This window comes from Takifugu flavidus, chromosome 7, assembly GCF_003711565.1.
Source record: "Takifugu flavidus isolate HTHZ2018 chromosome 7, ASM371156v2, whole genome shotgun sequence".
NCBI classification, from domain to species: domain Eukaryota; kingdom Metazoa; phylum Chordata; class Actinopteri; order Tetraodontiformes; family Tetraodontidae; genus Takifugu; species Takifugu flavidus.
Window position 1 is genome coordinate 11,322,565 of NC_079526.1, and position 23,333 is coordinate 11,345,897.

The 23,333-nt window shown below is 47.9% G+C and overlaps 1 protein-coding gene across 1 annotated transcript in view; it reads right to left on the reverse strand.

Annotated features, from left to right (window-relative positions):
* ptprsa (protein tyrosine phosphatase receptor type Sa) overlaps positions 1–23,333 on the reverse strand; it is a 151,383-nt gene that overhangs the window by 48,492 nt on the left and 79,558 nt on the right. Inside the window, 2 exon segments of the mRNA XM_057039508.1 lie at positions 6,267–6,377; positions 18,127–18,315. Coding sequence (XP_056895488.1) covers positions 6,267–6,377; positions 18,127–18,315 — 300 coding nt within the window.

Consider the following 23,333-nt stretch of genomic DNA (forward strand, 5'->3'; position numbering starts at 1 on the left):
GGTGAAAGGGCAATCCCATTCCTCACGAGGTCATGCATGGGTGTGCCTGTAGCGTGAGTGACATATAGGGTGTGTGCCCATCCACTGGGGCACACACCACCAAACTGAAAGAATCCAAAAATGTCACCCAAACCCATCCAAGCATGCCATCCATTCCCAAATATAGCACTGTTCCACACACGCGCACACAAAATCAAGTGAGGAAACAAATGAAACTGAACAAAATCCACGAAAAGAAACGACATAAGACAGGACCAGGGTGCAGCTGTGTCCCACACAGTCTTGCATCGACGCTATTAGATGTTTTTCCAGCGAGATTTGTGTCTTGAAATGCACTTCTGATGAAATAAATGGCCTAAAGCTGATAAGACAGAGTGGGCATGTTGGCACGAGGGGGAGGGGAGGGGGGGGTGTCCAGTCAATGTGATGTGATGCACTTCTCTCCCCGGGGCTCAGGTCAGCCGATGGACCGGGAAGCTGTAGGGGCTGAGTGAATGAGGTTTCCCTCCAGGAAGACGTTTCCCTTCCTGCCCGGGTCCCAACGCTTACATGCGCATTAGTATTCCTCTAAAAATATATCCTTAAACTTCATGAAAACAGCGCATTAGGATTTTGGAGCGACAACAAACGCAAGTTTGTAAGTTAGCGAGAGCCCGACGTGTCGTCTAGTTCGGTTGTGAGGACGTGAGTGCAGCCCGAGTTCAAAAGAAGCCCGTGGCTACATGTAAACAGGAATGATATTGGAGCATTAATCTCAATTAGCCATGGAAAAGGCTTAATTAGAACTTTGCCTTTATCTGTACAAGGACAAAAACAGAATATTATTGCGCATGTAAATGGAGCCTCTGTCAGGGCAAATGAGTGACTGCAGTGGTGCAGTCGCAACTCACTGCTGGTCAAAGTGCAGCTTGGGAAGCCGCTCCTCTTAACAGCGTGCACATTATGGCTGACACATACAAATATTGGCCTTTGGATGCATCGCAATGTCAAGCGCTCGAGGTCAGTTGGCGCTACGCCGCCGCAGGTCTCAGATCCACGTCGACGCATTAACTCTGGGTCTGACCGCGCCGTTGCCCCGAACGTAGCGAGCGGGGCGAAAGAATCCCAATTGCGTGGACGGGCTCCTCATTCACAGAGACCGGGAGCCCAGCCGGCCCATTTTGGAATCGAGCGAGAGTGAAACAAACATAGGCTGTTCTTTTGGAGTACTACCAACAGTTAATCTCGTTTCAAGCCCCAATGTGGAGAGAAAGACAGGAAGCCTTACAGTGAACGAGGTGGAAAGCAGTCGAGAGAGAACGCCAGAGTACTGCACTACCTCTAACAGTGGGCGGTGGGTGTCGTGGAGGGGTTCGTGCCAGAAAACAGAGGTCAGAAGGTGGACATTATCGGCCATTTTGGTGAGACAGTCTTTTTGGTTTTTGGTTTTTTCGCTGCCCCAAAATGAAGGAGGGGGAGGGGAAGCCAAAATAATGTGCAGCCTTTAGTGTCACCTTGAAGCTGAGATTACACCCTCTTGCTGCCTGAGGACACAGGCGCAGTATGGAGATCCTTTAGACACACTCGCTGGGTGAGTCCTGCGGCATTTACATATGAGCCGCAGGGGTCGGCCCGTATTAACATACCTCGGCTGCGTCGATGCTAAAAAGTCACTATCGGGAGCTCATCAAAATGGAAATTATCACCTAAATGAAAGCGGCAAAAATCGTGGGAGGGGTGCCGAATAATGGATTGAGGGGATTTGGGAGTGTATCACTTTTATTTTCAATCGACTTACAGATGACGAGCAGCCAAATAATAATAGAAGTGTGTGCCCTCGCTGCGATGATCCCGTCAGTCAATGTTACCCACAGGACCGGGACAGGGAATGCGTTCTACACCGAGCCCCTTAAAACCGACGCCATTCTAAAAGAAGCACGGCCTTCTGGGGGGCAGCTCTGAATTTCAGGACCATTTGAGACAAACATCTAATAGAGAGGGTCGGGCATTTGTTTCCGCTTTGGCCACCGAGAACATAAGGTGTAATCTAGCTTTCTTTCCCAACGTTACACACAAATGCACACAGCGGTGGCATGCGAGCACATTCACCAGCAGGCAGGTAACCAGTGAAGGAGGGCAAACATGCGCATGCACACTGGACATCACAGCGCAGTCTTTCTGCATCGGGCCTGATCTCGCCACTTTACGGGTTTGGTCGGGCTGTGTTGTTCGAAGGCGGCCGCGGTCAACGATTGACGAGCCGCTTCTGTACATGGATCGAGGGTCTGCATGTATCGCCCACGGGGGGGTAAAGGCGGAAATAGAGCCTATGCCGTCGTCTAGGGTGACGGCTGAATGAGGAGAAACTAAGTGCAGCTTTTACGAAGAAAACAAACTATCGGGCGTCAATATCAAGGTGCCCTTCAGCAAAACGTGTTCCTGCTTCAAGTCATTAAATCATAAGTGCTTCGATGGATTTCCAAAGGTTGCCAGAGTGTCTAGCGCTAATCTGTTAGCTGTTGAGGCAGTAGTGATTTTCAGCTGTTACACGTGAAGACCATCCTAATCCCCTGGAGATCAGCAGGCTCTGAGAGATACAAATATTTCCCATTTAGAGGAGAGTGATGGCAGAGAGAAGCGTCTTATCTCTTCTACCTCGATGAATAAAACGTCTGATGTCGGGGCGCGGTGAAAGCGCGATCCCTCTTCAAAAACGCCCTGCGCGGAGGTGTAACGCGCACCGATAAAAGATCGACGTTTACGTAAGAGCCGGAGATGACGCAGAGCCTTCGGCGCTGGGAACCAGGGGATTCTGCAGGCACCGATCTTCATTCTGCTCCTAGGTTGTCCGATTTGAGAATCTCCATTAATTCGGCACATCAAGCTGAAAACCACTTCGGCACTCTTGATGTGTGTGCACGCGTGTGTGTGTGTGTGTGGACAAGAGCGAGAGATTTTGAATAATAAATTATTGTTTGATTGAATGTCACGGCAGCGAAACAGGCTGGACTCGACCAATCCAATCACCGGCCGCCGCCATTTGCTCATAAACGTAGCTTTGAGCGCCCGCTAAGCAACAGCAGATATGATGTCAAGGTCGTTATAATGTTATTGATCCACACAGCACTGTAAATGGCGCCTTTTAATGGCTGCCTGCAATCACCCTGGAACCTAATCAGGCCCCAATGGGGTCTCATTCCTTTCAATAATGGCCGGCTGTAAACAAGATGACAGGAACACTGGCTGTATACACACTTATCATTTCATTCGGCATTTGCATTTGCACTCCGTGAGTCAAGAAGCAGAGCAGCATCAGATTGAAAAAAGGAACACAAACCTCACACACAAATGAACCACAAAGAGAGGAAAGAAACTGTAATAATGGCGGGGGGGAAACGTAAAAACAGGAAGGTTCGGAAAGACAGAAAGAAAACACAAACACTGGGAACACAACACAAAGAGAACGAAACCACAAAAGCCAAAAAGGCCGTATCAGGGAAAACACTTGTGAGGAAATTAGAGGGAGGATGGAAACAACAGAAAAAGAAAAAACAACACAGGAAATGCTCAAAGAAAAGGGAAATAAACGGCCAAAGTTCTTTCTGTACAGGCATGCAAGCACAGTTACATTCTCCCATCATGCAACAGGTCCTGTTATTTAGGCATGCTGCGTTTCCATGACAACACATGCAAGAAAGCATTTAGGTGCAGAAGCAGTACCAAAGGATGCAAAAACGAGAAAAGGCCCCACAATGCAAACATAAAAGTAAATTAACAAGACCCGAGCTAATCGGGTTTGCTTTCATCATTTCTCCCTTGGAAATAAAGCAACATTTCTTTCATAATCACTTAACAGTTTGGATTAACCGATTAGTATTTCTTTCTAATTAGTCATGAATCGAGCTCTGCAATAGGCAAATACAGCTAAAATTTTAAACACGTTGATTTTTCTTTGCTTTCTTTTATTTATTTATTTTTCTTTCAAATGTGGGTTAAAAAAAGTAAAAAAGAAAAAACACACCAACCTTCTCGAAGCTCTGAGGGATGTAAAGGGGTTGATGCAGAACACAATGACATGAGGAGAAGAGAAAAATAGGGGAAACACAGAGAGAGTAAAAAAAGCCACCTCAAGGTGTTTAGCTGCAGCTACATTTCCCTTTTCTTTAATTTTTTGCCCTTCTTTTCCATTTGTCCCTGCTATCAGTGACACCCAGTTGGAAAGTACACTTGCCTGCACCCACCCCTTAAATAAACTTTGAACCAAAACAATCAGATTCACCCCAGTGGCCACACTGTCGCTTGATAAGAGGAAATTATTGAGGCGCCACTGGAGTCAAATCAAGCGTAGCATACTCATAATTCAAAATTTCACAAGGTCCTTATAGCCACAAGGAGAGCCTCCTGTGGTGGCTGTATTTGCTTTGGTTAGCAAAGGAAACCAAATAAAGAGAAAATAAAGAAAACTAATGAGAGATAGAAAAGAAAAAAAGACAGTTTGGGCTGAAATTAGCAGCTGCAGTTTAAGACAGGCGCCGTAAATATTGTGTGGTTTCAGTGATTAGCAGGGAAACGGTGGCTTCCACCGGGGGAAGGAGTCTCAATCGGAGCCAATACAGAATGACCTTGAAAGAAAATCAGATCCTTTTCTTATTTCTGAGTAGGTTTGGGTTTTCCTTTCCTTTCTTCTAAATCAATCCCCACCACAGCTGCTAATCTCAGGTGCATTTTGCTTTGAGAACAAAACATAGTAAACATCAAGTATCAGAATTGATTGACAAAAGTTAACTGAAAACAGACAAAGGTCGACACCATCAAGGCATAACAAGTGTGTTACATAGTGTGGAAGTACCTGAGCAGTTATGACCCCTGTGTTCTCTTAATAAAAGCATGCTGATGGAGCCGGTGTTAATGGAGACTGCGTGGATGACATATCTGTGCGACCCCAAACAACTCTAGCGCTGTGTCAGCAAAGTGTTCCCACGGCTATCGTTAAAGGGTTCTTTCAGAACTCTGAGCTCACTAGGAACCTCTACGCTGTCTCTAATTCAGTCTCGGAGAACGGCTTGAGCCCCGACGATAAACGTAGCCGCCGAGAGACGCTAATCTTGCTGAGCCAGGTTTCTTTCCTCCCTTTTTTTTTTATACCTTGGACTCCTCGCGGCTGAATTCTCCCTCCCTGCGCCGCTGCTCCTTATTATTTCTCAACAATAATGAAAAAGCAGATCCCTGACCCATTTTATTATGTCAGACTGGTGAATTATTTATCGGGAACAAAGTTATTTGGTACACAGCAGAGGGAACAAGCTGAGCAGATACCGAGGCAACCTCATTTGATATGCACAAAATAAATAATGTATGCGGAAAATGCATCTGCTTCAATTTATCAAAGCTCTCTCGACTGGGATTTATTGTCATTTAGCATCAGTGGGTACTGGAAGGCCTTTTGGGTTCATTGGCTGTTTCCTATGAAACTCACTGTTCCCTGCGACTGTTTGATTTTCATATCGTCACATCACAGAGCTGTTTAAAAGATAATAACCCACCAGCAGAATCAATGGAACAGTATAGATTTATGCTCCCGAGCACCAGGAGGAAACAGCCCACCAGGTGTACTATTTATAACACGTGCGACTGAGTTTTCATTACACAGTAAATCGCGTTAACAGTCCATTTCTATTCATTCACCACATCCTCAATAACCACCCCCAAAGGTGGGGGAGGGGCATCAAAAAAGGGGCGTTGCGATTTTGATTGGTGGGTAATAACAACCTCAGCGCGCAATCAAAATCCACACTTACCGTTCTGTTCCGGTACCTGAAAGGAAAAACGGTCAAAAAGAGGTCTTCCCGACTCTTTGTGGTGGGGGTTCCATAACTGATGGAGAGGGAGGGTCGGGACAATTACAGATTAAAAAAGGTGTCTCACAACTGGGGGAGTCAAGACATACGGCTTGTTGTGCTACACATTTCCTTCCGAGTGAGTAAGGGCGGGCGTTCGAAGACAAAATAACATTATAACAGAGAAGAACGTTAGTTGGTCAATTGCAGTCTGACATTGGGATGTTTCAGTGCATATGAACAGTGACATCAGGGCTAAATTCCTACCAGGCTGGTGATGGTAGTTCACAAAATGCATTTTAGTGCAGGTATAGCTGAGCTAAAATGGAAGCAGGTATCATTTAATCGGCGAATCAAGTGAGCGGGTGAGTATTTTTTAATTGCATTTCAATTAATTTAAGTAGCAAATTATTCATTTTGGCCTGGCTCTGGGGACGGGTTTCTCCCTACCTCGCACATAAAGGTTAGCGGGGGACGAGTAGCGCACGCCTTCCACGTTAGACGCCACGCACTCGTACTTCCCCTGGTCGGTCTCCTCGCTGTTCTCGATCTGCAAGGCACCTGGGAAACGACAACATTGGACAAACAAGCAGGACAACAAAGAGAAAGAGAGAGAAGGGGAGAACAAGAGCAGAGAGGGAGTGATTAGTCCATCTCTTAGTGGCAGTGCATGAAGGAGGACGACAATCTTCTTAATGGAGGGTCTGTTGCATTTCTCTCAAGCATTTTGTCGGGATTTGTTTCCCCCCGCGATGCTAATGCCGGCTGCCGTGACAGACAGAATCCTCTCCGGCCTCGGCCGGCCCCAAACGAAAGAAGAAAAGAAGTTCAGTAAATGGAAACACGGGCCGACTCGGCCGCGCCGAATTAGCCGGTGCATGACATTCGATCTCGTTCGAGAGGCATCCGCCCGAGCGATGCTTCCAGCGCGCCGAAACGCGACGCGACGCCTTTGTGCGACGCGTGACACGAACAAACGGCCGAGGGAAGACGCGGCGTGATTTTTGGAGTCGCGGGGAAATTGGCAAACGTGCGGCGCGAGATCAAATGCGCCGCGACGCTGTTTGGTAAAGCGGCGAAACGGTTCAGGCAATTTATTTTGCACGATCACAGTCGCGACGAGACAAAAATAAAGAAAAGGCATTGCTATCAATATGATGATAACCCTTCCGTTTGACGCCCTCTTTAGCATGCAGGCTGCTCTTCTGCCTGTCATATCTTCAGGTATACACACGCATATGCACCCCTTCAGGCTGCCTGTCTTCCCTATCTGGTTCAAGATTGTATAAACAAACTCAATCAAAACATGTCTAGTAGTGATGCCCAATGAACGATACGTGTGTGTGTGTGTGTGTGGGGGGGGGGGGGGGGGCAGGAGGACAAGAGCCTGATCACTCCTTGTTAGCACGCTGTTGATGGCACTTCCTGATGCTATCATTAGGGTTTTCTGGCTGGCTTTAGCAGACAGATTGCAGCTCTGGCCTCACTGTCTAACACAACACCATCACTCGTTAGCATTCAGCCAGGACACATCAATTCGCCAGCTGCAGCCCAGGACGCTCTGTAACATACCATAACCGTCGCCATCACTGGAAGCGGCGCAGATGGGGCGGCGTTGTACAAGCTGTAGTTACTATTCTGCTTCAATAAGGCCTTTGAGCTGGGCCATAAATGAGCTGATCGAAGCTGCTTCATTATACAGATCAGTCACTCTTCCACCTTGGCCGGAGCCTAAACCTCAAAGACATCTGCAGTCGAAACAATAAAGTAGACCTGAAGGGGAAAATGCTCCACGGACTTTCCCTTTTTCTCATCTTCATTTGCCTGTTCGGATCACATCGGCTTCATTCGTCCGGAGGGAGCCGTTCCTAGCAGAGGGCTGACGGAGCCCGTGAAAACGTGCAGGTGGAGGATTCCTGAAGGCGCCGCGCGCGCCGGGATCTGATTTCACATTATTTTGACGTGTGCTCGAAACAGCAAATGCCAGCCTGGTGGCAGGTGGGCTGGAATGTGCTCAAAAGCCTAGCGCTTCCACACCAGGGAGAACCCAAAAAAACCCAAAAAGGAAGTGTTTGTGAGGTTCAACTCCAAGAGGAGCTCCGAAAGCTCTGCCAGCAGCTCCTTATCCTTGGTAGCTGTGCTGAATTATACATCTCTAGAAGACTAAGCTGGTGCAGTTTTGTAACGCTTCATAAATAATAATTCTGAAGAGCAGTTGTGGTGAAGAAGGACTCTTTGTTGAAGCTGTCAAACAGCTAAATCAGCTCCTTTCGATCCACGTCCAGAGGACTTCTTCTGAAGGTCGTTGACACAACCATCAACATCGGCGCCACGGGCTGCCGGGAAATCAGACCCCAAATAACGTGATTACCAGCCAATTAAAAGCAGCACTGTGAATTTTACATTATAGTTATAAAGAAGAGTCAAGAAGAAGAAGAGGATTCTTTGAGGACTGAAAGATTTTTATCTATTCTCTGTCATCTTACTTCCAAGAACCCAACTGACTTCATTAGATACCGTGGCTGCTGCGTGGAAACACTGGAGCGAAGGCAAACGAGAGATTGACGGAGGGAAAGTGAAGCAAGAAGGCCGACAGCGGTGCAGACGGAGCTCGAACTGCAGTGGAAATCACTCCAGTGGTCACCTGAAAGCATGGAATCATATAAAGCAAAGGTGTGTAAAGGCAGCTTTCTGTCCATATCCAGTTTATTTCGGAGATGTTTTCCACTCTCCACTCACATAATACCATGTCCTGCTGATGTTCCTGCTCATGAAATGAGTAATTAACTGCTTCCAGCCCATAAATCTGCTTATTGATGTCCGTGCAGAGCCTCTGCTGGTCACCAGTGTGTGTCCACGGCAACAGCGTCAGTGTTTGTCCTGCTCCGTCGGGGTGAGCGGACAGAGGAGGGTTTTTTTGTTGGTGTTGTATTTATGACAAAAACGGACAAACGCAATGAAATAAGCCCTGAAATTTATCTTTCACAAGAGAGACTAACAAGCGGCGCGGCGACACAATGCTCGTTTAATGATAAATACCTGTCTGGTCACAAGCAATTTGAGATCTGTGTAAAAGCTGCTTGAATTAAAACCGGGTTGGGGCGCCGTGGCGCGACCCCCCCCCCCCCCCCCGTCTCCAGCCATGAGCTCTTATCACAAACACAACAAAAGGCAAAAATGGCCGCAGTGTTGCTCGACTTTATCAGGAAGCATGAAAGCGGCCGGCGGCCCAGCAGGCCTGACTGGCTCAGCCTCTTTAATGGCGTGAGCTGACTTTGTTTCAAAGCCCAAATAACCCAAATGTAAAATCACCTCCGTGTTCTATTTGTTGATTGATGACCAGCAGAGCCTATCGGGCCACGCACGGCCCGTCTGCGACCCCGAGGACTCGCCGTCTCTCACGATTCCTGTTATCTGGGTCAGAAAAGAACAGACCGCTGCCAGTTCCTGTGTTGATTGCGTGATCTCGCCTGCGCCATTAGAACGGGGGGGGAAAAAGCCTCCCGATTATGACATCACTTCCACATGGGCCAATTAGTCCCCAACTGAACGCCATCCATCCTGCCCACCAGCACTCACAGCCTCCACCACTTGCGGCTGTCTTGCGGCATGTTCGCTTCCCTTTTTTTCCAGGCAGTAATGGGAGGTGGGCGTCTGAAATTTGTCCCGGCCCTGACAGCCGCCCCGGATAACCGCGCCGCTCTCAACACGCCGGTCTGCCGGGGTGCAAAAACACCGTTTTCTTGAGGGAGCTGAGAGATTATTAGTCTTGATGGGAGATTCAGCAATCTCCATAAAACTCTAGAAAATGTAACTCCGTGAAACATCAGCCTACTGTGTCTATTAAACGAGCTGAATAATAATGCGATATTATTATTACTACTAATGATAATAATAATAAAAGTTGCTGAAGCTTGTAGCACCTCAGTTATGAGACGTTCCAGCCAACAGTATTGTCTTAAATAGAAGAAAATACAGTCCTTAAAGTGCGAGAGTGTAACGCACGAGGACCTCTGATGTGCGACAGGGACGAAAATGAAAAGAGAGGGATGGATTGGTGCAAGCGAGAGAGGGAGAGAGGAGGGGACGAGTGGAATGGAGAGAACAGCAGTGCGGAGCAGAAGGAGAGATGGAGATAAAAGAAAAGCAAGGAGGGGGCAGCATGGATGATTAATTTCAGAAAGTGCCTGAAGCTGTGGACTGCCCACCCCTGTCGCTGCTTTGTAGCAGCTTTGCCATGTGTGCCCCCCTCCCCGTCTCATTTGTGTAATTCAATTAGTGTGCTCCAGTGGGCCTTGATTGATTTGTTTAGGCGATCAACAAAATGGCTGGCCAAGTCTCCCTCCTGCTTCCCCTCCCTCTCCCTCCTCCTGCGGCCCACTCAGACCTGCCGGTGGCACACTCTCCCTTTCATCGCTCCGACTCTGGTTTTTCACTCCCCATCTCTCATTAATCCCTCACTCCGCTACCCCTGTCATTTCATCTTTGGCCCCTCCCGCCGACGCTGCTCGGGAAAGTGCTCCGCAATTAAAGACAGAGCAGACGACGCGCTCGGAATTACAACGGCGAGGAACGGCGGGCCGTGAAGACCCCTCATGTATGGCGTGGCCACGCTGGTATCTGTGGAGAAACATTTGCTGGCAGTTGGACTCAGAACTAGTCTGCCGATTCTTCTGATCAGGGTCCCCCCAGGCCAGAGCCGAGGCAGGTGGCGAGCCCTGGAAGCTCTTTCTACCTACCGGTTTATTTCAGGCTGCAGCACCCACGAGGCTGCGCATGACTGCGGGACGGATGATCGATTTTACATTCTGAGCTTCAGCTTTAAGGCTCCGCCCCCTTTTTTGTAGGCGACGTCAGCCTGCGCCAGCGTTCACCCTGATTACTCTGATTAGTCTAATTATTCGGAGCGGCTCGACCCACCTTCATTATCAGTGTTTTTGGGTTAATTCATAATAAACCAGGAATGTGCGGTGCATCAGACATTATAAAAACAAACATTCAACCCACCCCTCGCCCGTTACTGCTGTTCTGCAGGTCCCTGTCAATCCCTCCCTCCCCATGTGTGACTTTCCAGTGAGTCATCTTTGGAAATTCAGGGCACTGTTCTAGCCACGCTGTGCCCAAACTTCTCCGAAGAGAACTTTGGAACACCGCTGTGTGCTTCAAACCCTCTCTTTTCAGCCCCGAGTTCCCCCTGACGGTCTCACGTTCTCAGCAGTGGACCACGAGCTGTGCTGGGTTCCGTGTCCGGCTCCTCTTCTCCCCTTGTTTAAAAAGCCTCAGTACCCATCTTGGATCTTGATCCTTCAATAAATGCCACCGTTCTCCTAATATCTCTATCCGGCCCGTCTCATCTTTCTGTCGCTTTGCTTCTTTTTCTTATCACTATATAAGATGAGGGATCTCTTTCCATGTTAGTGCATGTGGATTCGCCCTTGATGATCCCCATTCACATTAATTGAAATTAAGACTTGTTACACGGCAACGCAAATTGATTAATGGGGGCTGGTTATGTCGGAAAAGCTTGTGGGTTTTTATTTGGAGTTGACAGCTGATTGCTGTTCTTTGAGCACGTTTAGGTTTAAAAGATCAATGTCATGCACGGCGCCTATGGAATGGGGGAATGGGTCCAGGATGGGGGAAATCATTTACATCTTTTGTAATTTTAGAATGTTTATAGCGTCACCATGTCTGCGGCACACATGGCGTGACGTGACTGGGATCCACTCACCTGCGCCACCTGTGAAGCGAAAGCATTAAACCACAGTTAGCGCTCTGAACACACACTCTGAGCCCCTTTCACATCTGCAGTCCAGCGGACCGGATCAGGACCCCCACCCAGAACACACGCCTCTGCCTGCCGCAGCAGGAGGGGCACCACATCACACCGCACCTCTGATGCAGCGGGACGTTCCAGGGAGATGTTTGAGGCGTGTTCGCTCCACCCACGCCGCCTTCCTGTAGTCGCTCATGCACAGGCATATGCCTCGCTACCCCCCCCACCCATCCCCGACATCTGTCGGACAATTTCACCGTCAGTCCACCCCCCCAGCAGCTCTCCATCCCAAGGTCTTCCACCTCTGTCGGGGTTTTTTTGCCCTCTGATTTGTTTTCCTCTGCTTATCTGTCAGTCATGGACCCCCCAGCCTCTCCTGCTCTGTTCATGCACCAGCGGGGGGGTCAAAAACGCTTCCTTCCGATGCATTCATACAGTGCACGTGTGAAAGGGGCTCTGTAAAGAAGACCTCGGAGACAACCTCTGTTTTTGAATCACATCTAAAAGATAACTTACCATGTAAAATTGTTGGACCTACAACAACTTTACCTGTGCTCCCTTGCCGCTTTGCTACTCCGCCCAGTTTATTATCTGGGGTTACAGGTTGTGGTACCATAAAAGGGGGTGTATGTTGTTATTCTTGGAGAGACCGCCACTGCGGCCTGCACGTTGCTATAAAAACGTGACTCCGGCTCCAGCGAACAGATGGATGAGGAAGATATCAAAGCAGAAACTTAGAACGGGAGTAACGGTTGCCTGCTTGGACTGATTATTTAACCTGGCCAGCAAATAAGGTCTTCAATACCCATCCAGCGACTTCCTTCTCTGGCCCATCTACCCAATCCCCCCTCCCCCACCCTCCTGACAATCTAAACATCCCCTCCCCCCACTCCTATCAAACACCATAATCTTGTATCATTATCAACCCAATCAGAAATCACTCGGTAGTTTCCTGACGCTGATGCTGAGGAGCTAGCGGGGTGGTAAACACACGCGGGACACGCACACAGGACACACACAGGACACACACATGTTGGCATGAGCGAGGGGGAAATGGGCAACAAACACATGTGACCACGCTCACAAATCCCAAACACAAATGGCGTGTTAGTGGAGACTATTTTGGAAATTTTGAGAGGTAGAACGCTGTTAGATTAAAGCAAGTGGGTGGAGTTAGCAGGAGTTATGTCTGGTTTAGTGTTAGTTAAAGAGTATTTTAACCCTTTTTCGATGCGTTGGTCCATATTCTTACCTCGAATCGGGGTGCCCTCTGGAGGAGACACAAAACGAAGACACAACACAAGTTTAGTTCAGCGTTAGTGTTAGTTAAGTTCGGAGGTGTCCGGATCGAGATGTGGATCTCTGGGATTACATCTAATTATTAGGTTATTTCTGGAAGTTTCAGAGTTTTTCTTTTACCAGCTACTGTTGTTATCACAAAGGAAGAATGAGGAGGGGGGATTATTTGATTATTAGGTGTTTATTGTCTCATTTTTGACTTCTGTATTCCTGTCGGATTCAGATGATGAAGTGTGAAAACTGGTGGCTAGTCTTCAAAGATCCTTGGGCGGAGTCATTCTATCAGCCATGCTTGGTATTTCCATAAAGCCAGCTTCACTAATGGCACAGCTCACACACTCCCACCACTGTGCATGCGAATGTTTAGACTTGGTGCAGAGAAAATCGGTCAAATTAACGTAAAGCGTCCTCATATGTCCCGGCTGTCTCTCTGAAGCTTTTCTCTGCATTGGGGAAATGCAAACGATTCAACCGAAACACACCGCGTCTCCACTCTTGCTCCTCCTACACATGTGTAATAGAATCATGTAGATTTTCATTCTGACAGAATTTCATCACAGAACAAATTTACTGTCCCGTTAAACTTCAGGCGGTGCCTTCAGGCGACTACAGGCGGAACCGAACACATACAAATTCATCCTGCACGTAAATCTTCACCTCCTGCTCCATCCCATCTCCTGTTTCATTCAGTCTCCTCTATTTTTATAGCTGGGTTCTGACTTGAGTTGTGTGTACCTCCATTCTTTGTTTATGGTAGGTCTGCCAGCTATTGTGTTACATGCCTGCCTGCAAGCCAAAAGTCCCATTAGGCCCAATAAAATATTGAGCTTATCCTGGCTGGTGGGCTTTTAAATATAGCTGCTGTCATGTAAAATGCTGCCCTTATAGGCAGAGCTTCAGGTTTCTTTATGAGTGCCAACATCAATTCAACTCCCTTTCTCCTCGGCATTAATCTGTCCTCTCCTTACAGCCCCCTATTTTCTTCATCAAATGTTTTTTAAGAGCTTATAACCCCCTTTTTCATTCTTAAATGTCTACTGCCCTTTCCAGAGTTTCTACGTATGAACCTTTCCCACAGTTCCTTCCTTTTACTTTCCTCTTTTCTACTTTGGATTTAAGGCTGACTCATAGCAACAACTCGCCTTTGGCCACCCCTTGAGGGTGCCAACAGGGCAGCATAAATCATGGGGAAGTGCCCTACTTAGTATAAATGGCCTGCAGGCCCAGTGCTGAAGGTCAAGGGTGTCTACAGCCTATTGAGCCCCACACTAAAGGCCTGGCCCCTCTCTTTGGGTGTGCCCGCATTCATCCAAATTGGATACAACTTAATACAGCAATCCTTGGCGCGATGTTTGGACACCATCTGGTATTATTTTTGAAACTCTGCATACCAAGCGTCCTTTGTGAGAACAGCAGGTAGAAGGCAATCAGTTTTGCCCAGTTTGCAATGCAGGGAGGCTTTGGTTCTTGTGTTTGCCTCACATATAAAGGGTCCTTAAACCCATTAACTGCTTTATTATGTTATATTTCTGTAGGGTGCATTCACTGTCCGCGGTAATCATCGGTCACTGAAACCAGGCAAAACAAACGTTAATTATTCCGCCTTTATTTTGGAGGCCACATAATCATCACAAGACAAAAGGCAGGTCACAGGTCTGGGAAGGAGTTAGTGTTGGATTAGAGGGCTGCAAATGCTAGCTGGTTGATTTGGCCTCAGCTGATGACGTTTGAGGTGAGGGTTGGGGTTAGCTGAGGTTAATGTTAAGGTTGGGTTTGGGTTAGGATTAGTTTATGGTTAATAAAGCAGGTTTTTTGAGGGAGAGAGTTATTAAAGGAGGAAGCAACAAAAGCAGAGACAGAGGATTAATTGAGAGGAAGAAAGGAACATGGGGAGACACTAAAGATGTCTTCTATTTAAGCTGTGAACTGTATAAAGGAAATCTAAGCCGTGTATTGTGTATATTTATAGTAACGTTGTGTGAAGAGCTGAAAATAGAATAAATATAAGAATCAGGACAGACAGGCTGGGATAAACCTGCTCCACCTGTGTTAGGGCCACATCCTACTGCCCACATGCTCTCCTGCTAAGCTTTGGTCAGCCAGGAGTTGATCAGCTTAGCGGCACAAAGACCCAAATACACCTCCAGAACGCTGACCTCCTCAAATTATAAAATGCGGCATTACGCGCTCCACAGAACAGCCCATCTGTTTCTTGACCGACCCTGTGAATATATTACAAATATTAGTGAAAGATGTGCTTTAAGCCGGGGGAAATCTGGCCAGATTCACTGCCCATCTGCGGAGGATGGGGGCGCGGGGGTGCGCCACTGGCCGAGCGTCAAAATATGACCACCCTCCGGAGGGCGACTGGCTGACCTTATCCCCGCATACATTTGTCTGGGTCGCTGGACGCGTCACAGCAGGTCTAGCAGAAACCTCGGCTCTTGTTGCTACATCTGCAGAGGTCCGTGGCGCCCCCCCAGCAGGGGGCGGGGCGGCTGGGAGGCAGCGGGCGTCTGCCATTTTTAGTTTGAATGCAACTGAAATCGATCGGTTTGTGTTGCTCGTCATTTAACACCAGGTCTCCGCGTGGGGCCTTTGCACTAAAAAATGACCTTAATCTTCAAGTCCTCCCAGTTCCCTCACCGTCTCCACGGCCTGACATGGCTGCAAAGGGCTTGGGTCTTCAGCCAGGGGGGGCTTGGGGGATAAAAATGTCAGACTCACTACACACCTCTGGAGCACCTCCTCAGGGGACCCTGACACAAATATCACCACCCCAGCAGCTCAGCATGACCTGGTATATAAGCAGCCAGTCGACCAGCAAATCAGCTACCCAGAAACAGCTGTCCGGTGGGCTCCAGCTACCATGTTCTTATCCTGCTCTCGCATCGGGCATGACTATTTCATATCACGCTTGAGCGCTATCGATGCATTTTGCACATTAGCAGCATCCATCTGGTTGAGTAGGGGCCGGTCCCAGTCTGTTGACAGTCCACCAAACTGTCCCAGCTGTCTAAGTATAGAGTTTTTAAATCTGGAAAACCAAAGCGACCCCTCAAAGTTCAGAGACAAAGGAGGAATTGGTGGGCTGTGTGCACAGGCCTTTTTCTCATTAGCACAAATCCAGGAAAAAAAGCCCCAAAGCTAACATTACCTTGCTATTGAAACGAAAGAAAGTAATTTCCTTTCCAGCCCTCCCACGTGCACGCAGAGTATGAACCATAAGTAAAATATACCTGGCTTTATGAGGCTTGCTTTATTTCGCCAAGTAGTTCAAATAGTCGGGAGTATAGAATTTGGAAAATCACTTGAGCTGCTGCCCTCTGGGCAGCACATTTTCAAGGAGCTGTGTGAGTCAGCGGGGGTGGGGGAGAGGAAAGAAAGCCGTCGCCTCCAAAATGGTGGTCAAGGGCGACTCGGGTCACCGCGGGGATTGACCACACAACAGAAATGCCCCGAGTTTTATGACGACCCGTGGTACCGGGGACGCATTCCTGGATATTTTTGGGCAGCAACTTTAGCTGTTGTTGTTAAACTTGAATTTTAACTATGAACATCTGGAACTGAAGAAGAACAGAGACACCGAAGTCTTGAAATCGGGGCTAATTACTCGCACAAAGCCAGCTGTCAGGAAGCAAGTGAGAGAAATACATGGCCGCGGCTATCGGTAGTCTACCGCCTCAATAACGGAATCCCGGGAATAAGGGGCAGCAGCTACTTCCCAAGGGCGACTTGAATAGGATTTTGTTTATGGCGAGCTGGGACGTGTAGCCAACACATCTCTGTCTGATGCTGCCTGTCCTTGATTTGCCTTTCAGCTCGAGGTAAACGTGTGTGCTAACTGTGTTTGGGGGGGTGGGGTGGGGGAAGTTAAGCTGATAGTGTGGGGAAAACAAGGGGAGAAAGGGGGCGTGTTTGGGGAGCAGGGTAAATGGAGAGCAGGGGGTGCATGCTTTCTGACAAAGACGTTTAAATGTGCTGTCTGCTCAAAGGAGAGATGGGCTTGCTAGGCTAAGTCACTTACCGATGGTTTCTGAAAATGACAAAGCCGGAAAAGTAAGAAAAAAAGGGGAAGAACGACATCATTTATTCAAGGCTGGGGGTGAACGGAGCTGCCAAGCAGTCCAGGTCCACAATCATTCATCAAAGTTTTAGGTTTTCTGTCAGGAAGGAGGGGGGTCAATTGTGGAATACAGACATTTTTTAATGCATCATTCAGGCGGAATTAATTGCTTTATTTGGTGAAGTGTGTTGTGGGAGACATTTTGCTAACGGTCCACAGACACGTTAGAGTTTTAGACATGACAACAGACAACAGACATAGAAGAGAGACAAGAACACTCAGTTGTGGGGAGACAGGACACATGAGCACGACTGGGGGGGGGAAAGATGGAGAAAACAGATAAAGAGAGGTGATAAAGAGGGAAGTCAACAGGCAAGAAGTGCAATTTCTCCTTCAACATCCACAACGAGCCCAATAAGCCATGTTACAAGAGCCCCCGTTTTTACAGACTCACACGATCTCCCGGCGTGCTCGAGTAAACACAGCAAGAGCTGTCACATTTCAGACATTCCAAAACGAATAAGAGCAGATTTGGCAGAGGATTCTGAAGATTTCTCTGGGAAACCAAGGACAGTTTTATCTTTTCCGGACATCCGGACATGAAAAGCATCTGAAGGCGGAGGCGGAACCTCAGTGGCGGCGGCGCTTTATGTGCCTCCCTCTGCGCTGATTTACAAAGAATTGAATTTTTTTCCAAATGGTGACAAATCATTGACCTAAAATATCCACCCCGTATTGCCCAGAGCCACTTCAGGCCATCACTTAATTAGCTATATAATTAGACTTTGCTTTCCTGAGCCTCTCGGTGGGGTTTAATCAATGGGAATGAGACAACACAGCAACAGCTAGGCTGTGTCAGTACAATGTGGACCTTGTTCTGGTTGTCTAATATGACACACTTCTGGGGTGCTGTGAATCAGTTGACCTCCTTTGCTCAATTTAGGCTCCAAAACAAATTGCAAAATGCTTGTATAACATGGCCGGAGTAATGTGGGTTAACACCAAAACTCCTGGACTTCTTTGCAATCCAACACCTACGAACGCATGTGCAAAAAGGATTAGAACAAAGTTTGGTTGATGATGCGGAGAACAAAACTACCCTGAAATATAGAAATGTCATGTCAAGGTGGAGAAGCAGCTAGCTTGGCTGCTTTTCCAGCTTCCCTTACCTGAGCGTAGCTGCTTTATCCGGCCATTACTTGCACTGGGGTCAATGGGAAGGAAGTCTTTGTACCAGGTGATTTCAGGATCTGGGTTCCCGCTGGCGGCGCACAGCATGGTGGCCGTTCGAGTGCGCTCCACCACTTTGAGCTGAGGGCCCATGTCAATGTTGGGGAAGCCTGGTGGTAGCAGGTCCTCTGTGAAAGACGAGAGCAAGAGGGGGCGGTTGAGTGTGAAAGCTCAGAATTAGCAAAAAGTCCCCAAACCAGGCTGGATGCTGGGATGTCTGAGCCCCATCTCAGTCAAAACCTGAATTTAGGTTTCAAAAAAGGAAATCAGGTCTATTGGTGCATATGTATGCAGGACTGCTTTAGCCTAGAAGGCTTTCTTAGCCCAGATTACCCTTGACAAACGCTCCTCAGGAGCGTGAGATTATAGCCAACCATGTACAAAAGCCTCATCATAAACCAATTGAGGATATAATGCTTCAATAAACATGCAAAATGCATTTCATTAAGAGGACGCCTCAAAGTGGAAAAGAAAAAGCCGTCACTTGGGCTGAATTTACAAATCCGGTTACGTGGCACCTTCCCACGGGATTGTTTTTGTGCTTTAGAACATAACTGCTGTAAAACAATCAGAAAATAACATTTCTCCCCTCCTCCCTCTCTCCATTCTCACTGGAGTTGACACGACCCCCGCTGCTGTCTGCCTGTCGGCGACGACAATCGTACCCTTGAATAGAATTCTTACAAAACAGCACAAAACCAATCTGGAAATAAAGGTTTAACGCGGATGAAAGATCCACAAACCTTCGCTACAAAGCCTTTCAGGAACAGTGGAGAAAAGAGAAGGACAGAACAACGTGGACGGAGCCATTATGATTGGATCAAAACTGAAAGACGCATATTCTTGACCATATGTTTTCAAATATTGAATCTTTCGGAGGAGAAAGTTTGCTGGACTTGAGGGGGCCCGGGCCCGAGCTCAGACACGTTAGCGCTAACTAAAGTCGACGTCAGATGGGCGCGGTGAATATTTCAGGAGGTCGCTGCACAGAAATCCAGACATTTACACAGTTTAGGGCTCCGTGCCGTAGCCTCCCATGGATTATTAATGATCACCTCTGTACAATCTTTTCATACCGAGTTCCCCCCGAGCTCACAAAAGCAGCGGCAACCTGGAGCTTTCGTAACATCACAACAAGACAGAGCAGTGTGTTAGGACGCGTTGGCTTTCCTGTGAACCCGTGTATGAAGGTGTAGCAACACTGACACCGGGCCAAAGAAATCCTGCAAGGAGCCGAAGACACTGGATGCTAACAACCGCTAGCCAATATCTACGCAATCAGCCATGGGCACGCTAACTGATCTATGAAGCAGAGCAACGGAACCAACACCTGACTATATATTTAGACCCAGAGTCTCTGCTTGTGCAGCCTTTCCTGAATAAATGATGTGGACGCTGGTTGCTTCACCAGGAGCCTCTGATACGCTTCCGCCCACCAAAGCCTACAGGGTCTGTCGATAAAGGCCGCCATGCAAAAATAAATAGATCACTCATCAAGAGGGTGGAACTGCAGGGGACGTTAGAGTGACTGCGAAGAGGAGAAGGGAAGCGGCGGCGGCGCTGACAGTATCTTGGAAGCCCCTGAAGGGCTCTTTTCCCATAATGGTTGAGCAATCACATTTGCTGGAGGTCCTCTGCGATGACAAATCTTCACGTTGCAAATAGAACAGACAGATGCGCACAATTGGTTAATGTCTGGAGATTCTGCCGAGAGCCCTGACTGAGGCCAGGAACCATCGGAGAGCCGTGTGGCCGGGGGACCGGCGCAGGCTTACAAATGACCCTTTTTTGTTTAATATAATGTTAATTCATTCAAATCTTGCACATTTTGGATTTCTGCAGTCACATCGGGCTTTTTGCACTTTGCCGGATTGCCGCCATAATTGCGTTGCCTTTTCCTGTAGCAAAGTGACAGCTGCAAAACCTACAATTAGCCACTTTTAGCAACGCTAAAAGCTAGTGACTTATTGTTAAAAAGTGTTCTGCGCAAGATGGAAAGCAGATTGTGGACTACAGCTCTGCAGTGGGGCTCGGGCATTTAAAGATATTCTAATAAAAAAGATTAGCTACTTCTGATTAACTGCAAACTAACTTTTGTTGGTCATCAGCGCGTGAGCAGTTTTTCTCAGAGAAAGACAGAAGAGAAAGTCAACTGTCCGTCAAACGCTGTGGGACGTCCCTGCGGCCTCTGCGCCAATTACTCATATTGTTATTTTCACTCGCTGAAGTGATTTAATTCCATCAGTAGCATAATCAGGTTAGCTGATTATCCCGCACCATGTGGACTGTGCGGACTTTAGGCAACATCTGTGTGTTAATATGATGAGAAGATGGGCAAACCCATCAGTAGGCTGAACTAAAAGGAACCAGAGGGGATTAAAGGCCACGAACCGTTAGCTTGACGCGCTAACTCGCTGTTTTTCAGGTGCATGACGCACTCCGAGATGTTAACATGTCATGTGCGCCGCTCTTCTCGGCGCTGCACATGCAGAACATGCCGGCAGCTTCATTTTCTTTCATGGAATGTTGCAGACTTTTGTTTATAAAAGAAAAAAGAAAAGAAACGTGTTTTAACACAGTTACAAAGAAAATGCAAGTTTCTAATTTCCAAACTAGCACATAAGGAAATAATGACATTACAGGAACTGCGGAACAAGTCAGGATATTGTATTTAAGTGCTGAATATCCAACAATATGAGGTCGTATTTGACTTTCCCTTGTAATTAACGTCATTATCGCAGAGCATCGCATATATGGGATATAAATAGAAATAGAGTTTCTTCTTCCCTGAGTTGAATAACTAAAGGAGTTTCATTGAACTGTTTCAGCAAAGGGAGATGAAGGAACAGTGGAACCATCCAGGGACAGAGTAAGATAGCAACACGGGGGAAATGTAATCACAGGGTCTCTGGCCCGTGCTCCGATAGCCTCTCTGGACAGCCGTCGCAGCTGAATAATGGTTATTATACAGCCAGCACTCAACCTGCACCCTCCACTCCACCGCTCGGCTCCAGGAAAATACGCCTCGTGTCCCATTGGTATTCTCTCCACATTTACTGCAGCGAGCCATCAGAAACCACATTTACATCAGAATCTTCCAACTACAAGCCGAGGGATGGGAATTGCGGACCCCATGCTGGACTGGAGGAAACAAGAAACAGGAACGATTGGAGGCTGATTACTTATTGTGCCAGGATATTAGTTTGTGGGTTCGCGAGAGGCAAGCTGCAATCTAATTCTGGATGGATTTATGTGTTTCGCAGATTTAAAAAAAAAAAAACTGCAAGCAAGCAGTTTTTCCTTCTTTTTTTTTTTGCTAAAGAAAGATAATGATGGCGGCCAAGAACAGGATATTTTTAAGAACAAATGGCAGCATCCGCCACAGATCCTCACTCCCCATAGCCAAAAGAATCAGAACAAAAACTCCACTCAAATACCAACACAACTCTAGGAAGAAGTTGGCAGGAGGCAATTTTTAACCCTCAAACTGGTGGTACAGGATTAGGGTACAATTTCCTGACCATTAGAGTTGGGGACAGGAACAAACGGGCTTTTATGGAGAGCACGAGGCCCAGAAAGGTAAAATACGGAGAAAAGGGCAGAGATCTACTTCTTCTTTAAATTGGGATTAAATATTAGACTGTGCGGGAACGTTCGCTGCCTCCGACAGTTCTACTGCTTTCATTAAAAATGAAAAAGGAAGCTGCGCCGGCTGTGTGACGACGAGCCGCCGTGATGGCACAACACAGGCGAGCGGGAGAGGTAATTATCTGGGACAGCAAGGATCCCCTGCCTGGGAGAAAAGGTAGAAGGGGGGAAGGAAAAAAACAACTTAAAAAGAAAGAAAATCTCTTAATCCATCGGAGTGAAACTCTCCCGTCTCTCCACTTCCTGTCAGGCTCCCGAGGCATCTGTGGTAAGACAGGCGAACACCAGGGGAGACAAGGGATGAGGCTGAAGCCATTAAAGGAAGTGCCTCTCCGCGGAGAAACGTCAACCAGTCAAGACTGGTTTAGTGATGGCTGCTCCTGAGCATGTCGCTGTGTATCTCCAAGTGTGCACGTGCACGCGCCTGCACGCACCTGTAAACACGCCGTGTGCGTAAGATGGGCGTGGACTTGTGATGCCATGAAATTAAAGTCATTCTTTGGCAGAGGAGGACCTAATCTCCCTCAGACAGCTATCTTTAAGAACTCCACTGAGGGGGGCAATTAGGCCGGTGGCGGCGGGTCTGGAGCCATTTCTCATCGGCAAAGCTACAATTTAGCACGTGTGACGGCTGAAGTAATTGGACGATTGTATTTTGGCGTGGCGTTATGATGAGCAAGCGCCGTCTTTACCGCGGCAACAGCAGTTCAGGACCGCCGGGAAGGTGGATTATGTGGAAATCTGGCCACAGTAGGAGATCAGAGCCAAAGAAGAGTGGAGGCTAATGACACCCCCGCTCACAGAAATAAACCAGCTGTGTGCTCTGCTTGTCTTTGGGGGGCGGGGGACACAGGGCGCTCTGGGTAGGACAGAAAGACTGGATCCGGAGCGCCACTGGACCTGCTCTTGCCTTTAACAGTCAAGGACCACGATGTTCCTAAAATATGAACAGCTGTTGGGAGAGCCAGTTGAATCCGGGCGGCACTCCAGAAGACAAGTCCTGTAATCACCAGGAGGGCCTGGACAGCGTCCCCTCGGCGGATTCCTTCAGACGGCCATTTCCTTTCTTCTCTCCCTCTCACTGTTTGCCTCTGATAAATACATCTATTGGCGTGCGTCGCTAAATACGGCCATGTTCGCGCTTTATTTATAGAATTTGTCACTCCCCGACATGCGAGGGTATATTCCCATGCCACCCAGCATGGTGGGAGACGAGCCTCCGCCATGGAAACCTGGGATCTCCACAACTGGTCACACTGGAAATAAATGTGTGATTCAAACTGGACCAAGATTAATCAAAAAATAACAGTAATGACCTTTGTGGCTAAGCTAATGATTTATACCCATGGATCTGACCTGGGCTCCATCCTTCCATCAGACAAATCCATTCACCTGTGAGTCCCGACCCAGCAGAAACGCTGCCACCCAGGCTGCGAAGGGAGCCTGCAGGTCCCACTTATCGGCTCAGCCAATCCCGCAGGGCCCCAGCGCGACCTCT